General features: G+C 40.2%; 1 protein-coding gene across 6 annotated transcripts in view; it reads right to left on the bottom strand.

Annotated features, from left to right (window-relative positions):
- The window catches only part of APP (amyloid beta precursor protein), a 283,764-nt gene that overhangs the window by 110,139 nt on the left and 150,634 nt on the right, over window positions 1-22,991 (bottom strand). For 4 of the 6 annotated variants that reach the window (XM_007966044.3, XM_007966048.3, XM_007966059.3 and 1 more), the window contains exon 7: window positions 2,045-2,212. The exons of the other annotated variants lie outside the window; for them this stretch is intronic. In XM_007966044.3, the coding sequence (XP_007964235.2) occupies window positions 2,045-2,212 (168 nt within the window). The remainder of the gene's footprint in view (window positions 1-2,044; window positions 2,213-22,991) is intronic. 6 annotated transcript variants of the gene reach the window in all.

Raw genomic sequence — 22,991 nt, 5'->3', positions numbered from 1 at the left:
ACACCTCCATCCAACCTGGACAGGTGCCCACTGCTCGCTCCCAGACCAAACTGATCAAAGGGAGAGAGTGTTAGGGGAAGGGATGGCAGTACTGGGGTAAGGTGGAGAGATAATTTGAATCTCTTGAAGTAAATTCATCACTGCTAATAATTAAAACCAAATAAATTTCTTATTACCAAAAAATACACATGATATTTCAGAAAATGAATCCACCCAGGGAAAGGGAGAAAAAAGTTGCAAATCTGCCAGGAAACCTCTCCCAGCCGCTAAACCAGTCAGAATCACTGTAACAAAAGGCCTTTGTTCCAAAGGCTGCAGGCAACAGAATTCTCCATTGTGTTCGCAATACCTGACCTAATTGACTGCTTTGTTTGAAACTGAAGAAGGGGGTCATTTGAGCCAGAAGCTGCAATCATCCAATCAGAGCCAGGAAAAAAAAAAAAACAATAGGCCCTTGAGGTTACCAGTTCCTACACCTGTTCACCCATGGGACTGAAGCAGTCATCTCATTCACTGGCGATGGCAGGAGACCAACAGAAGCTTTTCCATTAGATTCCTCTTAGATCCTGAGCTCCTTTACAGTGGAGTTATTAATGGTGCAGGTCCTTCTGTTGTTTTGCTTAATTCTATGATCTCGCTGGAAAACAATTTATATAATCCCTAGGACTCTCAGGCAGGAAACGTGGCTGCCACCTTGCAACACCAGCGAAGAAAAGGCAGGAGTCTCAAAAAAGTAATGCACAGTTACTGAGTTTCGTCTTTAGTTATCAAGTTGAGCTGAATAATTACTTCTTGAGTAGTTCACACTTCCTACTCATGAACAACAATAAAGAAATAAATAAGCACAACTGGGAATTTCACTTGGAAGTCTGTTAAGGACATGGAAGTCTCATGTCTGGGACTGGACCTCCTGAGAATTACCTGTTTGGGGAAAATTTCATTGTGCACTTAAGTCATCATGACTTCATATTTTTATCCCCAGAATTACGAAAAGCTTAATGTTCAAGAGAAAGACTTTGAAAATTATGTTCTGGCCAGGAGCGGTGGCTCAGGCCTGTAATCTCGGCACTTTGGGTGGCTGAGGCAGGTGGATCACTTGAGGTCAGGAGTTCGAGACCAGCCTGGCCAACATGGTGAAACCTTGTCTCTACCAAAAATACAAAAAATTAGCTGGGCGCAGTAGCATGTGCCTGTAATCCTAGCTGCTGGGGAGGCTGAGGCAGGAGAATCACTTGAATCCGGGAGGTGGAGGTTGCAGTGAGCCGAGATCACGCCACTGCACTCCAGCCTGTTGAGCAGAATGAGACTCCGTCTTAAAAAAAAAAAAAAAAAAAAAAGGAAAGAAAATTATGTTCCTTGAGCCTTATGTCATTGACAGTTTCTCACGTTAAGTCAAAAGTTTTCTTCTACTTTCAAGAGAAGCAGCAGAAGTTTGACCTGGCAAATGTCTGTGTGCTGAGCTCAGGGAGCAAAACGGGCATGTCTACCCTCCAGCATTTCAGATGCATGAGCTCAATCCAATCACATTCCCTCAACAGCACAATAAAAGACATGTTATGAACCAACTTAAAGGTATTCATCATAGCCATACACCTTATCAATGCAACTCAAGCTGCATCAGCCAGGCTTCCACTGGTAGACAGTATCTGCACAGGTAGTGCACATGCATAAACATGAACACGTATGTACACAGACAAACATGTAAGTATGCATTTGCAGAAACGGCTGGCTGCAGAAGACAAAACAGCCACTTCAGCTTTGTGTCAAAGAGAAGCACTCAAAAGTCCCTCTGGATTGCAAGACATATCTGCTACAGCTAGGAAGAGAACACATCCATGGCCATGCTTTATTAGGGAAAGACGGAGAGGTGTGCTCATGATTGAACATACTGAGGAGACTGAGCAATTAGAGAAGTGGACAGAAAGGTGGTTAGTGGTAGCAACAGGCCCATTCCCAAGAACCAGGAAAACCAATCTGTTACAAAGAGCAGAGTCAGTGGCGAGAGAGACGAAAGGTGGCCAGGCTCGAAGAAGGGTCCACTTACTGACGCTGCCACACACGGCCATGCAGTACTCTTCTGTGTCAAAGTTGTTCCGGTTGCCGCCACATCCGCCGTAAAAGAACGGGGCACACTTCCCTTCAGTCACATCAAAGTACCAGCGGGAGATCATTGCTCGGCATGGCCCCGTCTCGGCTTGTTCAGAGCACACCTCTAATCAGAGGAGATGTGGGGAACCACATTTAGCATGAAAAGGCACTGTCTCTCTGTTCATGTACACACGTTTACTTCTTTTAATCCTCCCAGTGGCTACCTGGACTGGGTTTATTAGGCAGCATCTACCAAACGTTTACTGAGGAATTTAACTGCCCACCAGGACTAGAGATTTACCTCTCAGAGCATGCATTCTCATCTGGTTTAAGGTGTGTAGGACTCGGGAGTAATAAAAGGATTCTGGCCAAAGGTGAAAAGATCATTTGGCTGCTTTTAAGATGAGTAAGAAATGACGGAAGCTGTCTGCACATCAAAACAATTCTCCATTATAAAAAATAAACTTATCTTTTAAGAAGTCAACTTTCATGTAAGGAAACTGCTTTGGTTATGAAGCGAAAGTTTAAGACCTCACAAACATCTGATTGCTTTCCTTAACAAATGACTGCCTTAACTCAAGTATAAAATTAATTGCATATATTTTGAATGTCTTCCAGGTTTTGGAGGCTGTCTGTTCAATTGACTTTATCTAGAAATGTATGTCCTATCTGTAAATGTGACTTATACTCAATGACATTAACTCTAACTTAAGACCATTCATTTGCATATTAAAATATGTACCAATATAAATGGTCTTAACTCCAATTTAAGACCATTTTATGTTGTATATTAAAATACGTATTAACATGTTATATTATATATTTTAATAATTTAATTACATATCCATGAAATACATCTATAACAATGTATTAATGCTGCTATTTAATTGATATTTATATACTAAAAATTTGTATTATTTGAATATATTTACATATGCATTAAGTACAACTATAACAACATATTATTTAATTATGCTACTTAATTGAAATTTATGTATTAAAAATCTGTATTATTTGTATATTTTGTATATTTACCTGACCCTTGGGCAGTAATGTTGCAAACAATAAAACACAGTCAACCAGCTCTAACTTATTAATACACACCATGCACTGTTTTACGTAAATTAAAACATATCTTACCTGTCAACATGTCTTGCCACCCTCCCCAAGATCGGTTTCCCTCACCCCTGATTGCCTCAAAGTCAATCAGTGACCCCTCCAATTACATGTATAAAGTCAGTCCTAAGTCAGTCCTGAGTAGACTTGTAATTCTACCGCCCATGTATATCCCATTTTTATTGGAAGTGAAACAACAGCCCAATTCTCCCTCTGGGTTTGTGCCCTGTCCTTGCTAGGCTGATGCCTTAGCACACACAGACGTCTTCTTAGTTTTACTAACATGACAGAGGAAAAATCACCTTTCTAAAAGATGAAAGCCATGCATCACCCAGAACTTCCAAGTTAGGGATAGTCAACAGACTGATTCTTTTTTTCTTTTTTTGAGACAGGGTCTTGCACTGTCGCCCAGACTGGAGTGCAGTGGCACAATCTTGGCTCACTGCAACCTCCACCTCCTGAGTTCAAGTGATTCTTGTGCCTCAGCCTCCCAAGCAGCTGGGATTACCCCTGTACCACCAAGCCTGGCTAATTTTTTTGCATTTTTAGTAGAGACGGGGTTTCACCAGGTTGGTCAGGCTGGTCTTGAACTCCTGGCCTCAAGTGATGCACCCGCCTCAGCCTCCCTAAGTGCTGGGATTACAGGCGTGAGTCACTGCAACTGGTCCTTCAACAGATTGATTCTAATTAGCCAATCAAAGACAAGGATCCACAATGTCAATACAAATGGGGACTAACTATTGTTTTACTTCCCTATACATGTTGCTCTTTCAGTAGATGCAATAAAGTCCTGGCAAAACCAGAGGTTACTACCATCATGATGATGTCAACAGGAGGGACAGTCAGCACTAAGCCCAGAAGGTGTCAAACACTCTGCAAGAGAAATGCCCCATGCAAAGAGCCCTAAGATGACCTGGCTCTCTTCATATGGTTTTCAGATGGAAACATGGCTACAAAAGCATCAACCTTGTTATCATCCATCATTAAGGCCATCTCACTCAGTACTGCTGCTTTCAAAGTCCATGTTCCCAAAGCATGTCTTTGAAACTAGTTTTCTGTATACAATAGCCTTGTAGGATGAAAACTAGCCAACTTGTTGACGCAAGAATCCCATCTACTTTGCAATTTTATTTATCTTCCAAAATTAAAGGACTGGCACCCTGATTTATTAAAAGTGAACTGGTTCTAGGGGCCATATCCCCTCTAAGTTACTGACAGAGCAGCTTCTGGACTGTGAAGCTCAAAGCCATGCCTAGATGTGAGGACCCCCATCAACTATAGCCAGCAGTGGTCTCTGCCGCCAGAGCTTATCTTCAGTTGTAACAAACATCTACACTTTGCTTTCCTTCTCTGTATTTCCTTCACCAATGTGTACGTATTCATGCCACATGCTCTTTAATGTTTCTAAGACACAGCAAAACACGTTATTAATCTCTTACTCAGGCAGTGTTAATTCCAACAAGACTTCAAGGCAGCAATGCCTCCTAAGCCTGCACTGCGCCGGGAATTGGCACTGGGATTGCAAGCACTGTGGCCACTGCTACCAAGGGAGGCACAGAATCCCTTCACCCCATAGTCACAGGAGAATTGGCAACAAAATTCACCATGCCTTGGCAATTTATGCTGACCCTCACATTTTGGCATTAAAAAAAAGTATCATCTTAGAGTACCAAATATGTGTCTTCTTACAGATGTGTGTCACGGGCCTCACAGTGCACATCATGGCTCTGCAGATGCACAAACCTTGTCTTTATGAGTCTATATATTACATAAAAGTGGTAGAATTTTGGGTGGGTGCAAGTCAAGTAATGGGATAAAATAATGATGATCAAAGGAGATGGTTCATGATAAATATGTGCCCTTGTGTGTGACCTAGCAACAATTTCTTACTTACGATAAAGGCAAAATCTCCCCAGTCCAGAACCTGAACAACATTATATTAACATTTTCCTATATCACTAGTAAAACACAATGCCACATTCATTTTTATTTTCTTCTGCCTCATTCTATAACAGCTATGAAACCGTTTGTTATAGCTAATTCATAGAAACCAGGCCAAATGAGCCCCAATCAACTAGAACAAGCATTCAGAACTCAAAATCTATTTACATGTTAATTAAGTAAATAGTATAAGCTACACGTTGGGCCTAGAACTCTTGCTGGAGTCTCCAGCTGTCAGAGTCTTAACTCCTTCCTTTCATAAAGGCCAAGAAAAGAGTGAGATAATCCCTATTCGGGGAGTGTTGCTTGGTTCTCCCAATCCTGTTAGGGGCAGTTGGAGCTATTGACTTTGGCCCCCAAAGTTTCACGGCCTTGGTGGAGTCCAAGTGGGCATCACGGGCAATAGCAACAGATCCCACAATACTCAAATACAAAAGGCTATCTGAGATAATGTGGTCAGGAATGGGTGTATTGGGTGTAACACTGTCCGTTAATTTAATGCCAAATACATAACGTATGGAGAAGACGTATGTGAGGCTGTAAGAACAGGACTGACAGTGTGCCTTTGTTACTTCTGAATCTCTAAAAGACAGCTACCTTGTCCAACTGGTTCTCAACTGCTGACATGGAGGAGGCGCAGACAGGCCTTCTCTTAACATGCAACCCCTCTCCTGGTGAAAAAGAGCTTCTCGTTATAATTCTCCCAATTGTCAGCAACCCTGAGTCTCCATCACCTCCCTTTCCCAACACTTTCCCTCAGGGATATAATGAGAATATCAACTTCCCACAGCAGTAAAGCTGATTTCAGAGAGGACTGGGAAAGGAATGGATAATGTATCCTCCATCACTCATAATTATATTCCCACTCTACTACAGGGAAAGGGAATACAACTGCTTGTTTTCTCTGACCTTTTTGCTAACCCTTTATTATTCCACAACAATTTTCCATGTAGCAGAAAAGAGAATCTTAGCCTACTCTGGGAGAAGCTGGGACTGAGGGTAGGGTCAGCACCAGGGAAGTATGATGCTAACGCTTTTACACAAAGTATGAATAGGCACACAAAAAACGGTCAGTGCCTCTCAGAAGTGAACATGGAGAAGCAGCAGCACAGACTTAGGTTAAAGCTGTGTTAAGGGATTAACATCAACTTCATAGACATGATACTATACTGAGTGAAGACTATACAGGGTCTCTTTGTATTAATTCTTTTGTGTTTTTTTGAGACGGAGTCTCGCTCTGTTGCCCAGGCTTCAGGGCAGTGGCACTATCTCCGCTCACTGCAAGCTCCACCTCCCGGGTTCACGCCATTCTCCTGCCTCAGCCTCCTGAGTAGCTGGGACTATAGGCGCCCGCCACCATGCCCGGCTAATTTTCTTGTATTTTTTAGTAGAGACGGGGTTTCACGGTTGTTAGCCAGGATGATCTTGATCTCCTGATCTCATGATTGCCTGCCTTGGCCTCCCAAGGTGCTGGGATTACAGGCGTGAGCCACTGTTCCAGGCCTGTATTAATTCTTACAACTGCATGTGAATCTACAATTGTCTCACAGAAAATATTTTTAAATTTTTTTCTTTTTTATTATACTTTAAGTTCTAGGGTACACATGCACAACGTGCAGGTTTGTTACATATGTATACATGTGCCATGTTGTTTGCTGCACCCATCAACTCATCATTTACATTGGGTATTTCTCCTAATGCTATCCCTCCCCCCACCCCCAACCCCCTGATAGGCCCTGGTGTGTGATGTTCCCTGCCCTGTGTCCAAGTGATCTCATTGTTCAATTCCCACCTATGAGTGAGAGTATGCAGTGTCTGGTTTTCTGTCCTTGTGACAATTTGCTGAGAATGATGGTTTCCAGCTTCATCCATGTTCCTGCAAACGACATGAATTCATCCTTTTTTATGGCTGCATAGTATTCCATGGTGTATACGTGCCATATTTTCTTAATCCAGTCTATCATTGATGGACATTTGGTTTGGTGTCAAGTCTTCGCTACTGAGAAGATTTTAAAAAGCCCACATTAAAAAATAATATAGGAAGCCGGGCATGGTGGCTCACGCCTGTAATCCCAGCACTATGGGAGGTCGGGGCGGGTGGATTACCTGAGGTCAGGAGTTCAAGACCAACGTGTCTAACATGGTGAAACCCTGTCTCTACTAAAAATACAAAAATTAGCTGGGCGTGGTGGCGGGCACATGTAATCTCAGCTACTTGGGAGGCCGAGGCACTGGAATCACTTGAACCCGGGAAGCGGAGGTTGCAGTGAGCCAAAATAGCGCCACTGCACTCCACCGTGGGCGACAGAGTGAGACTCAGTCTCAAAAAAAAGGAAAACACAAATAGTAATAATGTAGGAATATTGATTTTTCAGTTTGCCTAAGAATTCTAATCTTGTCTCTTTCCTTGACTCACAGATTAGAGGATTTGGAAATATCAGGTTGAGAAAATCTCCTTTACATCCCTCTCTAGCAATGGGGTATTAGTAAGAGATCTAACCAATCAAGATGCTCACCAACTAGAAGAGTTTTAGAGCACTGAGACGTGAAACACATCTTCAATAAGCCGCATCTAGTTTCACGGAAGATAAAAATATCTCAAGAGAGTTCAAATGCTTATGTTTACATTTTCTATTTTTCTCAAGAGCATAATTTCTTCCTTCCTAATCTACAGAAACTTCTAAAAACATCAGCAAAAAACCTGTTTCACATTAATTACTATTATCACTCAGTGGAAATACATATATCAGTCACTAAATGTAGAGGATGCAAAATTAGACCTTATGTAACTAAACCCAAATAGGATTCCTGTGAAAATTAAAACCGTATCTTCAAAATGTATACTATATATAATTATTATGCCAATTAAAAATAAAGTTGAAAAGAAAAACAAATTTAAGGAAAAACAAAAAACTCTTCATCTGTCTTATCTTTATTCCCTTCTTAAAATGTAAAATACTGAGAAAACTAACATTTTGAAATCATTTTTGAAATCAAACTTATTTTTTGATTTCCAATCTACCTTTCTGTTCAAAGTAAATATCAGATAATAATGGAGAAAATTTGTTCAGAAAAATAAAAGCAAGAATATTTCTTAAAGAGAAATGTTAGAAACATAGGCAAAGACCTATACGGATATCTAAGGAACCACAATCCTTTATTCATGTTGAATTTCTTAAACTTTCAAGATCACAAATAGCTTTTCTGATATTCACTTAGCTGAATTCTACCGGCAAGGAAGCATTATGCCTTCTTTTATAACAACTCTACTCATTCTTCAAGACAAAATGGCATTTAATACACTGAAATGTTGGTGTATACTAAACACAAAGCAAAGTTATGTGCTCCTAATCAAACTCCATGCATTTTATCTTTGTAAGGCAGGACCTTGCTGAGATTTGTGCTGGTGTCAACACTACATTCCATTTTTTAAAAATCAATATAATACAAAATAATAAAGAACTAAGCCAGAGCTCCCTGGATTATATAAAATGATTATGAAATTCACTGTTTAAAAAATAATGCTCAATCACAAAAAATTAGTTCTGAATAGGTATTTCAAACTGGACTGAAATTGTGGACAACCAAGGTTAGAAAGCTAATTTTACATGTTTTAAGAAATCTAGAATGAACACAGTTGTGAAACTGGTAACCAGTATGGGGAGAAAATCTCCACTTTTCAAATGTACGATAATTACAATGCCTTCTTATGAAGCAAAGTTAACACATTAGCAAATAATTTGTTTCTTTGTTTGTTTTTTGAGACAGAGTTTCACACTTGTTGCCCAGGCTGGAGTGCAATGGCGCGATCTCGGCTCACTGCAACCTCCGGCCCTCAGGTTCAAATGATTCTCCTGCCTCAGCCTCCCGAGTAGCTGGGAGTACAGGCATGCGCCACCACACCTGGCTAATTTTGTATTTTTAGTAGAGACGGGGTATCTCCATGTTGGTCACGCTAGTCTTGAACTCCCCACCTCAGGTAATCCACCTGCCCCAGCATCCCAAAGTTCTGGAATTACAGGTGTCAGTCACTGCTCCTGGCCTAAATAAGTTGCTTTTAATAAACCAGTAAAGATATATTTTAGAATAAAGTAAAGCTGGTTATTATTATTTCTTTTTTTAAAATCATTGAATTTCAAGTATTCTCAGCCTACTGGAATGTACGTGAAATAAAACTATATTACATGTAATGTATACATTTTAAATTTACAAATTTTGGGAAAGCAGCCACAATCAAATTAGTTATTCAGAGAGAGCTAGGAACTATATTTTCTGAAGTTTTTTAAAAAAGGCAACATTTTATAGCATTATTTTCTCCATATTCTACAAGAATATCTACTTAAACTTCGCATAATAAAAATATTTCTCCTTTCTGAGAGAAATTCTATATCTTGAACTCTTTTTGTCCAATTTCAAGTAGAGTAAAAAGGGCAAATGTAAGGCAAATATAATTTATTTATGTAATAAGTTACTTCCTTAATGTAACAGTGGAATAAAATGAAAACAAGGACATAAGTATTAAAATCCACTAAGTATACAGAACTTCAATATTTCAAATAAGCTTTATAATTTATAAATATAATTTATATCTTATATACAATACACAATTTACATATTTATATAAATGTTTATATAATTAACACATATATCTGTCTAATCACTTAATCCATTAACAATGAAAAAGGCTGAGCTCAATGTAGTTTATAACAACTTTACTTTTTTGGCCTAAGTTACTGCTGCAATTCTAAGTATTACTATATGGTGACATTTAATGAGCCTGTTATTAAAATCAAATGTGTATTTTGTTGAAAAATAAGTAGACAATATTTGCATTTGACTCTATTGAAAAATTTTTAAAAGTCAACACACTAGAAAACTGGTTATTTTTTAAGAACATGTTTTTCCCAATTCTGGAACCATGTACTTTTAATAGAAAAGAACATTTATCGTGTTCTTGTACACAGTAGCAAGCAGTCATCAAAAAACATGTTTGGAAAATTACTCTAATAAGGCAATAAATTATCAAATATTTATGACCTAGTAATCATATTTTACTAAATAGAAGCATGTGAAATTAGGCAAGCAAGCTTGAACTGAAGTCTTATGACAAATCTCACTTAAGCTCCAAATATGGATTGAAATACAAACAAAGATGATGCAAACAGCTGTGCATGTTAATGAAAGCACTGCTTCAGTACAAGATGATGGGTGTTAATTTGTCACGGAAGTCTCTAGAAGATATCCGCAGTTGGCTAGCCTTTTTACTGAATTGCGTTAATTCTCTAAGGCTAGCCAATACATCTGTCATTCTAATTATACCTGACCCAATTCTCATCTCTCCATGATGAAAGATTGTTTATAAAGTGCCACCTGAAGGAGGGAGATTTACTTGTAAAGTATTTAGACTAATCAGGACTCCTGTGACAGTGTTAAGGAACATTCACAAAAGGGTACCACTATGGTTTTTCCTCAATCTTTGTTTCCTGTTTGTTATGGGAATAAACTTGCTCTTCGCTGAGCTGCGTGGTTAGTGTGCAACACACTACTAACAAGAAGCTCAAAACTCGGGATATCATGTCCTGTATTGGAAAAAAAGGGGGAAGTTCTTTTTCTTGCTGAATAAGAGACAGGAGTATGCTGGGAAACTGGCACTGTCTAGAAAAACAAATAAAACACTCTTGAGTTATAGTGTATGCCAATTGCCATGGTATAAATACTCCCACCATTGGTATTTCAAGCTACTAATGGCTATGGCTTACAAAATTCCTCTATACTGTAGTAATTAACTTTTATAGGATAGCAGGAGTTGACTACACTACCATGTTAATGACAGGAAATAGGGGCACGAGTGAAAACATGCAGGGAAACTGTAAGAGTTTTTCAATCTCCTTGGTCTTGAGTTGTGAATTTAAGGAAAGAAAAGCTTAGTAGGTGGATGTCTCAGGATTCACTCACACTTGTTGGTATCTGTAATATACCAAGAACAATAACACCAAAGGTAAGAATGGTTTTCCTTTTCAGTTTCTTATTTCCTGTCTCAATGCCGCAAATCGCACCATATGGAAGGCAGGAGACACTACTAGAGTCTACTACTCAAAATAGATCTGTGCACCAGTAGAGTCAACACCACCTGGGACTCAGGCCCCCATGCAGACTCACAACGATTGTTTTCCAAGGGCCTCGGGTAACTCAAATGGATATCTCAGTTTGAGAAGCAGCATGATCGACCTTATCTTTTAAATGCAATAGATATGTCAAAATGTGAGACACAAGATTTAATCATTTTCCAAAAGAACCACTGGGGAAGAATTAGTAAAAGTTGCATAGGTTTTGGCTTATTAAAAGAAGTACACATACATTTGGTAAAAGACAGATACAACATAAATTAGTAGTCTTAAGATTCAAATATACATCTCAACAACTTAATTCGAACAGATTGAACAGATTGTCTATACAAATTTATTTTACTCTGAAGTTCTGTCCTATCTCAAGCAATATTAAAACAGCTTCAATACCTCTGCCTTAGATCCAGTACCAAGATCATAATTCTCTTAGTCATATTAAGACTATGAAAATACCAGGCTTCTCAGAAAGCTGAATCCAAGTGGTATTATTCCTATAATATCTCAGAACATCAGAAATATCAAAGTTTTTATTTTTACTTGTAAAAATAATGAAGAAAGCCAAGATCAATTCAAGGGTTTAGAATATACTTCTTTTTTTTTTTTTGAGACGAGTCTCGTTCTGTCACCCAGGCTGGAGTGCAAGGGAGCGAACTCGCCTCACTGCAACCTCCGCCTCCTGGGTTCAAGCGATTCTCCTGCTTCAGCCTCCCGAGTAGCTGGGACTACAGGTGTGTGCCACCACGCCAGGTTGGCCAGGCTGGTCGCGAACTCCTGACCTCAGGTGATCCACCCGCCTTGGCCTCCCAAAGTGCTGGGATTACAGCATGAGCCACTGTGCCCGGCCAGAACATACTTCCTTATACCACTTCTCTGTAAAGAAAGAAATAGATGGTATTTCTGTTCCAGTTTAAAAAAAAAAAAAAAAAAAAAAAACAAGGCCAGGAGCGGTGGCTCATGAGGTCAGAAGACCGAGACCATCCTGGCTAACACGGTGAAATCCTGTCTCTAACGAAAATACAAAAAATTAGCCGTGCGAGGTGGCAGGCGCCTGTAGTCCCAGCTACTCGGGAGGCTGAGGCAGGAGAATGGCGGGAACCCGGGAGGCGGAGCTTGCAGTGAGCCCCAGATAGCGCCACTGCACTCCAGCCTGGGCGACAGAGCGAGACTCTGTCTCAAAAAACCAGAAAAATAAAAACCGAAAAAAAAAAAAACACACAAAAAAAAAAAAGGAAAAAAAAAAGAAAAAAAGAACGCCTCTAGATGTAGGTCATGTGTTAGAAGGATGGTCCTGCTGTTTTATGACCTTCTCTGGGGAAGACTGAGCATGTCCACCTCTCCGTGTTAACTGGCTTCTTGTCACAATCCCTAGCAGGCAAAGAACCCACAGACTCCAGCTGGGAACAGCAGTGTCCCTGGTTGCAGCACAGATGCCAATCACCATTTGCTACTTTGTAACAGTGGACAAGGGGAGAGTGAATTCCTTCTGAACCAAAAAAAAAAAAAAGAAAAAAAAAAAAAAAAACGAGGAAGGCGGTTTACCTCCATATCTCACTGCCTACATGGTAAATATGCATACACAATGTTTCAAGTCAACATTTTATGTTGTTTTCTGTTTCTAAATAAAGCTACTAGACTACATTACACATTTTATCAAATACTTGTTTTTACCTTACTAAATGTCTATTTATCATATTTGCTTTGGCATATTTTTGTTTATTTTACTTGTTCTTGTACAATAAAAAATGTTCACTGGTTATCTACAATGTGCAAAGCAGTGATATAAAGTTAGAGCTGACATTAAAATGAGACCAGCCAGGGTTGGTGGCTCATGCCTGTAATTCCAGCACTTTGGGAGGCCGAGACGGACGGACGGATCGCTTGAGGTCAGGAGTTCAAGATCAGCCTGGCCAACATGGTGAAACCCCGTCTCTACTAAAAATATTTTTTAAAAAAATTAGCCGGGTGCAGTTGGCAGGTGCCTGTAATCCCAGTTACTCCAGAGGCTGAGGCAGGAGAATCGCTTGAACCTGGGCGGCAGAGGTTGCTGTGAGCCAAGACTGTGTCATTGCACTCCAGTCTGGGTGACAGAGTGAGACTCCATATCAAAGAAAAAAAAAACACAAAACAACCACAAAAACACACAAAACTTAGCTGGTCTCGGTGAGACATGCCTATATTCCCAGCTACTCGGGGGACAGAGGCAGAAGAATCGTTTGAACCCTGGAGGCGGAGATTGCAGTGGGCTGAGTTCATGTCACTGCACTCCAGCCTGGGCCACAGAGTGAGACTCCGTCTGTGGGGAGGGAGGGGGAGATGAGACATAGTATTGCACGGGTATTTCTCTGTTCACTTTTTTACCTTTATTTATTTATTTTTGAGACGGCATCTCACTCTGTCTGCCCAGGCTGGAGTGTAGTGGCATGATCTCGGCTCACTGCAACCTCCACCTCCCAGGTTCAAGTGATTTTTTTTTGCCTCAGCCTCCCGAGTAGCTGGGATTATAGGCACCCACCGTCATGCCCAGCTAATTTTTATATTTTTAGTAGAGATGGGGTTTCACCGTGTTGGCCAGGTTGGTCTCAAACTCCTGACCTCAAGTGATCCGCCTACCTCAGCCTCCCAAAGTGCTGGGGTTACAGGCGTGAGCCACCGCGCCCGGCCTTCTGTTCACATATTTAAAGCTGCTCATCACTGCAGATCTCAACACCATAGCCCAGTGTTTTGCAACCAGAGAGAGTCTATCCCCTACTCCCTTCCAGGGGACATTTTTGATTGTCACAACTTGGGGGTGCTACTGGCATTGAGTAGAGGCTAGTGATGCAGCTAAACGTCCTACAATGCACAGAACAATCATCCGCAACAATTATCTGGCCCAAAATATCAATGGTACTAAGGTCCAGAAACCCTGCCATAGCCCAAGCAAACACCAGAAGGATTCGTGATGCGTTTCAGTAATTTTGCCCATCAATACTACCGGGCTGCAGTCACTAGCACTTCAGAAATCCTGGGTAACAAATGCTAGTAAATTTCCAGAACAGATGCAATCATAGGAATTGGCAAGCAAGACCTTTCTTTGCTCCTATCATGAAACATCAAGAACCTAAAGTCACGTGCAAGCAATATAAAACTGCCATCCATATTCTGTGATACATGCATATTCTGTCTAGAAATTATACCCAGTAAGAACATATATAAATTTAAGAAAGAGGCAACCATACCCTCACAGTTAAAACACCTGAATAGTCTTACCACTTTAACGTTTCTTCTGCCTTAACCTTTTTTTTTTTTTTTTTTTTTTTTTTGACAGGGTCTCATTGTCAACCAAGCTGGAGTGTGGTGGTGTGGTCACGGCTCACTGCAAGATTGACCTCACCCGGGCTCCTGCGATCCTCCCACCTCAGCCTCCCGAATAGCTGGGACTATAAGTCTGTGACACCACAGCCAGCACAACCTTTTTTTTTTTTTTTTGTCTCCCTATGGTGCCCAGGCTGCTCGCAAACCCCTGGGCTCAAGCGATCATCCTGCCTCAGCTTCCCAAAGTGCTGGGATAACAGGTGTGAGATATCATGCCTGGCCTTTAAACATTTTTTTTACACTGTAAAAGTCTCTTGATGTTTATAATTTGGGCTGCTGTCTGGAAAACTAAGGGGTTCCCTTGAGCACCATTTTTATATGAGATTCATTCATTCTTGCCTCCCCTTGACTTTTTACTCTTCTACTAACAGAATCACAAAAAGTCAGGCATATTGGAAGAGGTAGTTGGAAACCAAAGATGAATTTTCAGGAGGGCAAAATGGTTCAAGGCTAACAGCAGCAGATGGTTAGGCTGTAATCCACTCTGCTTTTGGAAACTGATTTTTCTACAAGGGAACTAAAGACTTCCATTCAAATCCACAGCTTTGTTACCTGCTCAAGGAATCTGACTATACTTAATCAGACGTATGGCTTAGCTAAAAACCTGTGCCCGATTGGGTGTGGTGGCTCACGCCTGTAACCCAAGCACTTTGGGAAGCCGAGGTGGGTGAATCACCTGAGGTCAGGAGTTCCACACCAGTCTGGCCAACATGGTGAAACCCATCTCTACCAAAAATACAAAAATTAGCCAGGTGTGGTTGCATGCACCTGTAGTCCCAGCTACTTGGGAGGCTGAGGCAGGAGAATTGAGAACTGCTTGAACCCGGGAGATGGAGGTTGCAGTGAGCCAGGATCATGCCACTGCACCCCAGCCTTGGTGACTGAGTGAGACTCCATGTCAACAAAACAAAACAAAACAAAACTGAACAAAAGGTGTACCCAGCTGGGTGCAGTGGCTCACGTCTGTAATGCCAGCACTTTAGGAGGCCAAGGCGGGTGGATCACCTGAGGTCAGGAGTTCAGGACCAGCCTGGCCAACGTGGTGAAAACCTGTCTCTACTGAAAATACAAAAGTTAGCCAGGCATGGTGGTGCACCTGCAATCCCAGCTACTCAGGAGGCTGAGACAGGAGACTCGCTTGAACCCGGGAGGCAGAGGCTGCAGTGAGCCGAGATCGTGCCATTGTACCCCAGCCTGGGCGACAAGTAAAAACTCCATCTCCAAAACAAAACAAAACAAAACAAAACAAAACAAAACAAAACAAGTGTGTCCGTGAAAATGTATGCATGTTTAAATGAACCTGAACCTCTGAGTTGCTGGATTTCTTCTTTTAGGTTCAGTTTTTTTTTTCTCTTAATTGCAAATTCTTGAGTTGAGTACAGTTGTTGTGCCTGAGGCATCTGCACATTTTTTTTTTTTAAGTAACTGACTGGGGAAAAACATAAGAAAGATTATTATTCTTTAAAAATCTAGTTTCTGGCCTTTAATTAAATTGGACTACAATTTTATTTTTAATACATCTAGATATAATTGTATTAAAATACCTTCCACTGATTACTTCTGTAATTCTATTTTTTTTTAATTGGTAAAGCCAGGTTCTCACTATGTTGCTCAGGCTGGTGTCAAATGCGTATCTTTGTGAATATACTAAACCACTGAATTCTCTCTCACACACACTTCTATATGGCTCTATTCCCTAGTCTCATCACACTTTAAGCAACCTGATTATCTGAGTGGGCTTTCTAGATTGAGACCATTAAACTACATGGAAAGATGCTTGTCAACGTCGTGCTTCACTCTGCCTCTATCAAAGCGTGTATCAAACACCTCGGAATCAATGGCTGCCATGACACAGGGCACAAAATAACAGGCTGTTACCTGTCACATTTATGGTCAGTGCTGACACTGGTTCTCTTGACATCATTAGCAAGCATGCTACAGCCTGGGCCAGGAGTAGAAGTGCATCCTCTCCATCTTCAAAATACAAAGGTAAAGGCCTGATGCTTGCTCTAAAAGGAGGAGCCATTACCCTTTTGCCCTGCTCCCAAATACTCCCTGGAACTTTAAATTCATTTTTGTACAGCATGCTGCTACTGAGGCCTCCAACTGAAGTCTGTGAGTTCATGTTCGGGTTCACAGCAAGTCAAGCTCACAGTTTACCCAAAACTTTGTGGAGAGTTAAATGTGAATCATAAGTAAAAATCCCATTAGTGAATTATAGGATACCTTGTGTCATGTCCATTACAAACAGGTAACAATAGAGGCGTGAGAAGTAAGCTAAGCTTTGTTTCTTCTCCCCTTGAGATCAATACAAGTCACTATGATTTACTTCAAGTATGTATTGCATTCATTCTATTTGGTGCTCTATTACCCAGTAAATCCCTAGTCTTCCTTTATAATTACTGATATGCCAACTTCTCTGCAATGTAGTAGGTGAAAACTTTTGTTCCAGACTGAGCACTTTCTCTTCTCCATGCTGCCAAAATTCCATCCTAGGCAGGCCTGAAAGACTCATCCCTATGCAGATATGGCTAGAAGCAACCTGAGCAAGCCACTTTGTTCCCATCTCTGTGCCCCCAGCAACCAATGCCATGTCTGGTGCCTAGAAGTGCCTTGTGGATACTGTTGAAATGTATAGCAGTAAATTAAACGATACTTCTCCCAGATTAATGGTCACCAGAAGGAGAAGAAAAATAACTGAATTCCGCCAAGGTCAATCACTTAGCCCAATACAAGCAATACTGAGATCAAACCTTTTAGCTTTTATCATCACATGAGATGGTTAAAGAGTCATCTGTATCAGTGTCTCTATCTGTCCACTTAACAGAAGAACTCCCACAAGGTTTACAACACCTGCAAGAAATAAAACTCTACCTTGAAACATGGTGGCATCTAATACTATCTCATTCAATTTTCAGCTGGATTTAAATTTTAACTGCAGATATTTCAATATACAGTACATATTCACACAAAAAAACATTTTAAGCAAGAAATTGTTTCTTTTAATTATAACATAATGTTCTCTATAAATATCAGTTTTATTATACCAATAGATATGGATAGGTTGCATTTATGCCTTTTATAATTAAAAGTCAACCTGTTGGTTTACCTTCAACATTCCTCATTAGTAGTAAACATTAGTTTGCTAATGTTTCAAATGCAATGGAGGATCAGAATGATGATTATAACCATAACTAAGAGAGCAACTAAGGTTAATTGAGCAGTTACTGTATACCAGGAACTATGCAAAGTGTTTCCTAAAAATTAATTAATTTAGTCCTCACAAAATAGTTAAATTTTGGTCTTATTAATCCCTATTTTATAAAGAGAAGCAATGAGGATTCAAGGTTATTTGATTTATACAAATTTACACAGTTAGTAGCTTGTAGAGCAAAGATTTGAATCTGGACAGCTTGAGCTATAAATGAAACTGAACACCTACTGGGCACGATGGTAAGTGTTTAACATAGGTTACCTAAAGTCATTCTCACAAGAAACATGCAAGATAACATTACCATCTATACTACACACATAAAAAACAGGTTATTTAACTCGCCCAAGGTCATAAAAATTCTCTCAAACACTATACTAGTCTGTCTCTAACCAAAAACAACAACAACAACAACAAACCAACCAAACAAAAAAGAAACCTACCTCAAAAGAAATTAATTTGATACGGCAGTATGTGAAATAGAAAGAACTTCGCAGTCACCATCTTATGGTGAGAATCAGGGGTTAGCAAATGCTTACCGAAAAGGCCAGATAGTAAATGTTTTCAGTTCTGCAGGCAACACAATCTCTTTTGCAACCCTCAACTCTACTTCCAAAGCATGAAAACATCCATAGACAATACGTAAACAAATGGGATTGACTGTGTCCTAATACAATTTTTGTGTAGAAAACAGGAATCAGGCTATTTTTGGCCCCAATTTGTTGACCTTTGATCATGACTCTTATTTGTGGGCCCCTGATCACTTTTTTTTTTTTTTTTTTTGAGATGGAGTCTTGCTCATTGTCGCCAGGCTGGAGTGCAATGGCGTGATCTCAGCTCACTGCAATCTCCGCATACTGGGTCCAAATGATTCTCCTGCCTTGGCCTCCTGAGTAGTTGGGATTACAGGCATGCGCCACCATGCCTAGCTAATTTTTTTTGTAGTTTTAGTGGAGATGGGCTTTCACCATGTTGGCCAAGCTGGTCTCTAACTCCTGACCTCAGGTGATCTGCCCACCTCAGCCTTCCAAAGTGCTGGGATTATAGGCGTAAGCCACAGCACCAGCCTAATCACTTTAATTTAAGTAAAAATTCTAAAAGTTCAGAAATGCACAGTGTAAAATAATAGATGAATATATGCTTATATCAAAGGAATATGCATTTACAAGGGAACACAGGTTGAAGTGAATTTGTGTGTATTTATAAAGAAAAGAAAAAGTGTAATTTTGATATGAGTGTAGCAGAAATATCCTGGCCTATCTGGGTCCAAATTCTGATTTCATCACTTAACCAGTTACGTGACCCAGGGCAACTTATTTTATTTTTTCCTTTTCTTGAGACAGAGTCTTGCTCTGTCACCAGGCTGGAGTGCAGTGGCATGATCTCGGCTCACTGCAACCCCTGCCTCCCAGGTTCAAGCGATTCTCCCGCCTCAGCCTGCCTGCCGAGTAGCTAGGATCACAGGCGCGTGTCAACATGCCCAGCTAATTTTTTGTATTTTTAGTACAGATGGGGTTTCACCGTGTTAGCCAGGATGGTCTCGATCTCCTGACCTCGTGATCCACTCGCCTCTGCCTCCAAAAGTGCTGGGATTACAGGCGTGAGCCACCCACGCCCGGCCTGGGGCAATTAAAAAAAATTTTTTTCTTGGCCTTAGAGATCTTGGCTTTAAATGGGGAAGTAAAATTTCCACCACACAGCATAGTTACAAGGTTTAAAGACAGAATCACTGCTTTGAAGCACAGGGGGCCTGCTGTCTCGGCTACTCGGGAGGCTGACGCTTGAACCCAGGAGTTTGAATCCAGCCTAGGCAACATAGCAAGACGCCGTGCCAAAAAAAAAAAAAAATGAAAGAGCAAGAGGAATGGTGAGTCTGAAAATCTATATCTGCAACAAAGGGTTCCAAAACCTGCCAGTCTCCCGGGAGGTAAAATACCATCTGTTCTGCCCCCGTGATGCCTTTCACACTAGCAAAGAGCCTAGCCATCAGCAGGGGTACAATGAATATTTGCTGAATAAGTGAACATAAGGAAAAAATGACCAGTTCCTCTGGACAGGCACAATTGGCTAGATTAAATAAAAGACTGTGCCATTTATTACAATACCCATATTCAATCAGAGTTTAGAATTTATGCCTCAATCAAGACTACCCTGGTAACTTGGGTTTCTGAAGTACAATCCTTCTCAAAGAACACAAAATTAGGAGCAAGTGTCTAAATACACCACTGTTTTACTCAAATCGCTAATGGCTTATTCCATTAGACCAGTAACCAACACTATCCAAGTTTTTTTTTTTTTTTAACAACCAAAGATAACGATGAACCCTCCAAACTGGATAGATCTTGCAATCGTGTGCTCACTTTTATTTTATTTTTATTTTTTTGAGAAAGGCTCCCACTCTGTTGCCCAGGCTGGAGTGCAGCAGATGTGCTGACTTTTAAACAATAATACTTTTATTCTACTGGAATCAGTAACAGAGAACAGACATCTTCTCATTTGGGTATCATCGATTCTAACACAAAATGGCAGAGAAGTTTATGACTATGCTGAAAATGTCTTCTTTTTCTTCCCTCCACTTCTTTCACATTGTAATGGTTTTGAAACTATTAAGTTTTTTATGAAGCACAAGAAGGACTGGTATCAGCAGCAATATGTTGGTAATGATGAAACAATTTTCTTAGAAAGGAAGGCTGTAAATCCCATTTTCTTCTGGGTACTGAAACACTAACACTGAAAACAAGATGGTGAGCCTCCCTGCAGTATCTCATATTTGCAAGTCACTTCTCATTTTTATGCTGAACACAGAAGCAAGCTACTCACAATTAGAGTTTTACGAAATGAGTCATCACCTATGGCGTCGCCATTGCTCTCAATTAGGGAAGAACTACAAATCACCTTTTGTAACAATGAGGAGGAGGAAAAGGACTGTGTGCAGCTGATTCCCTTAATGTTACCCTCTAAAAACACCTACTTCTTTATTGGAATTAGCTACAAGTACAAAAAACTATCTCCCATGGGCACAACAGACCATAACATGTTTCTGTTAGGCCGACTTTCCCAGGAAGACTTGCCTCAATTAGAGCTTTCGTTCAGGAGTTTGAGGTGGAATGAATGGACTTGCATTAAAGATTCTATTTCTGGGGCATTAACAGTTGGTACCTCTCAATGACCAGGTATCTTGCTTTCAGAAGGTTGCTTTTATTGCTCTTCTCGCCAACAACATTATTAACTTGTTATTTTTTAAGGGTCATTTCTTTTTTGCCTTTAGCCTGGAGTGTTTTGTTTATGAAATTCTTTTAACTGCCTTCATCTTTCTACAGGAAATAACACAACATCTACGTCCCTCTATGTTTCGACTTAATATCAAATAATGCTACCTGTAAAACTCAAGCAAAAAGAACTGGACTAATGCAGACGATAATGAGACCACTTTACCTCAAGAGAATTGTCTTGTTCTAGAACATGGGCCTAAGTTGATGTGGCATCCTCTCATTGTACTGCATAACTGATGTCACTCCTTGTTCACCTGTTACCTCAACAGTAGTAACAACGAAACAAAATCTCTTTATTGTCTACTGGAAAAACCTGCAGTGCACAGTAGGTTCTGAATTAATATTTATTTGTTAATTAATCACCTGCAGTTAATGCCCATCCTTGCTAGCCTGGCACTGAAGGTCTCTATATTTTGGTCCCAAACTAAAAGACATCTGCTCTAGCTTAAATTGGACCAATCCTGTCTCCCGAATATGCCTTTCCATGGCGCCATATTTGTTTTGCTATTCCTGACGACTCTACAGCAAAATCCACTGGTAGACACACTACCCACCCACACTTTTGGCTCTAGTTCAAATGCCAGGCTCTCCATGGAACCTCTGATCAATCCAGAAGTTCCCTCTTACTCTTGGAAGTAGGTTCTGTGTTCATATTTCTAACACCACAGATGGCTTTGTATTTCTTTGACTTCTATTTCCTATGAGATTTTAATATCCACCAGGGTCAGCTGGCCTATGTGTGCTCATCCATTCCAAGCAGCCTAGCGAAATGGCTTGTGCCAAGCAGGTGCTCCAAATCTAATATTCAGTAAATGGACGCTAACTGTTATATAAACAGCTAGCTTCATGGAGATCACACGGACTTCAGTCCCACTGCAGGATACTAGCTGCTGGAATTTGTATTCACACTTCATTTAGGTTTTAAGAAAAGAAGCCCTGAAAAGCTGTCCCTCTCTGCTATAGGCATCAGGCTAACAAGTTCATTTGGCCAGATCTGCCACAGTTGGCCCTAACAGGTGTATGAAAAACATTCTGAGAAAGGATGTTTGAGTGTTTGAAAAATGGTGGTTCAAACAAAATGTGCATTTACTAGCACATTTACTTATGTGCTAAAATGAGTGAGAAACTGTTTGCCATTAAGTAGGGAATGGTAAAGTTAAACAATCCATCTTGCATTCTATGTTCTTTTTTTAAAAGAACATGTAAAACTTTCAATAAATTTTAAGCTAACTCTGTTTATTTCAGAATAGTCTCAATTTAAAAAGCTACAAGTTAAAGAAATGCAGAACCTCAAAAATACTGTGTTAACTGAAAGAAGTCGGACACAAAAGACCATATATTATACGATCCCACTTATAATAATGGTTCAAAAAAGGGCAAATCTATAGAGACAGAAAGTGGATTCGTTGTTGCTTGGGGCTAGAGGTGAGTAGAGGGCTTCACTGGGAATGAGTATGTGTGATCTTACTGGAGTGATGAAAATGTTCTAAGATTAGATTATGGTGATAGTTGCACAGCTTGGCAAATTTCCTAAAGCCACTGAATTATATACTTAAAAACAAATGAATCTTATATGTAAATTACACCTTAATAAGGTTGTAAAAAATGCAACAAAGGGAAGAAAATACTACAGTGACAACTATGAATATAGTTGAGGCAGATAAAGTAGCCCATGTTAAGCTCCAATAGAATAATAAATCTGAAATCATTAAACTTTAGTAAAAAGTGAGAGAAAGCCACTTTTTGTAAATGCCGTAACATTTGTGGGTGAGCTTTGCAAGCATTTGCAATACATTAAAATTCAGTAAGTACATATTCAATCTAGCTCGAGAAGCATCTTTTACTATCTGCCAAATAAACGGCAGATACAAAAGGCAGAAGAAC

This window comes from Chlorocebus sabaeus, chromosome 2 (assembly GCF_047675955.1).
Source record: "Chlorocebus sabaeus isolate Y175 chromosome 2, mChlSab1.0.hap1, whole genome shotgun sequence".
NCBI lineage: Eukaryota > Metazoa > Chordata > Mammalia > Primates > Cercopithecidae > Chlorocebus > Chlorocebus sabaeus.
This window is presented reverse-complemented; position numbering and strand designations above follow the sequence as displayed.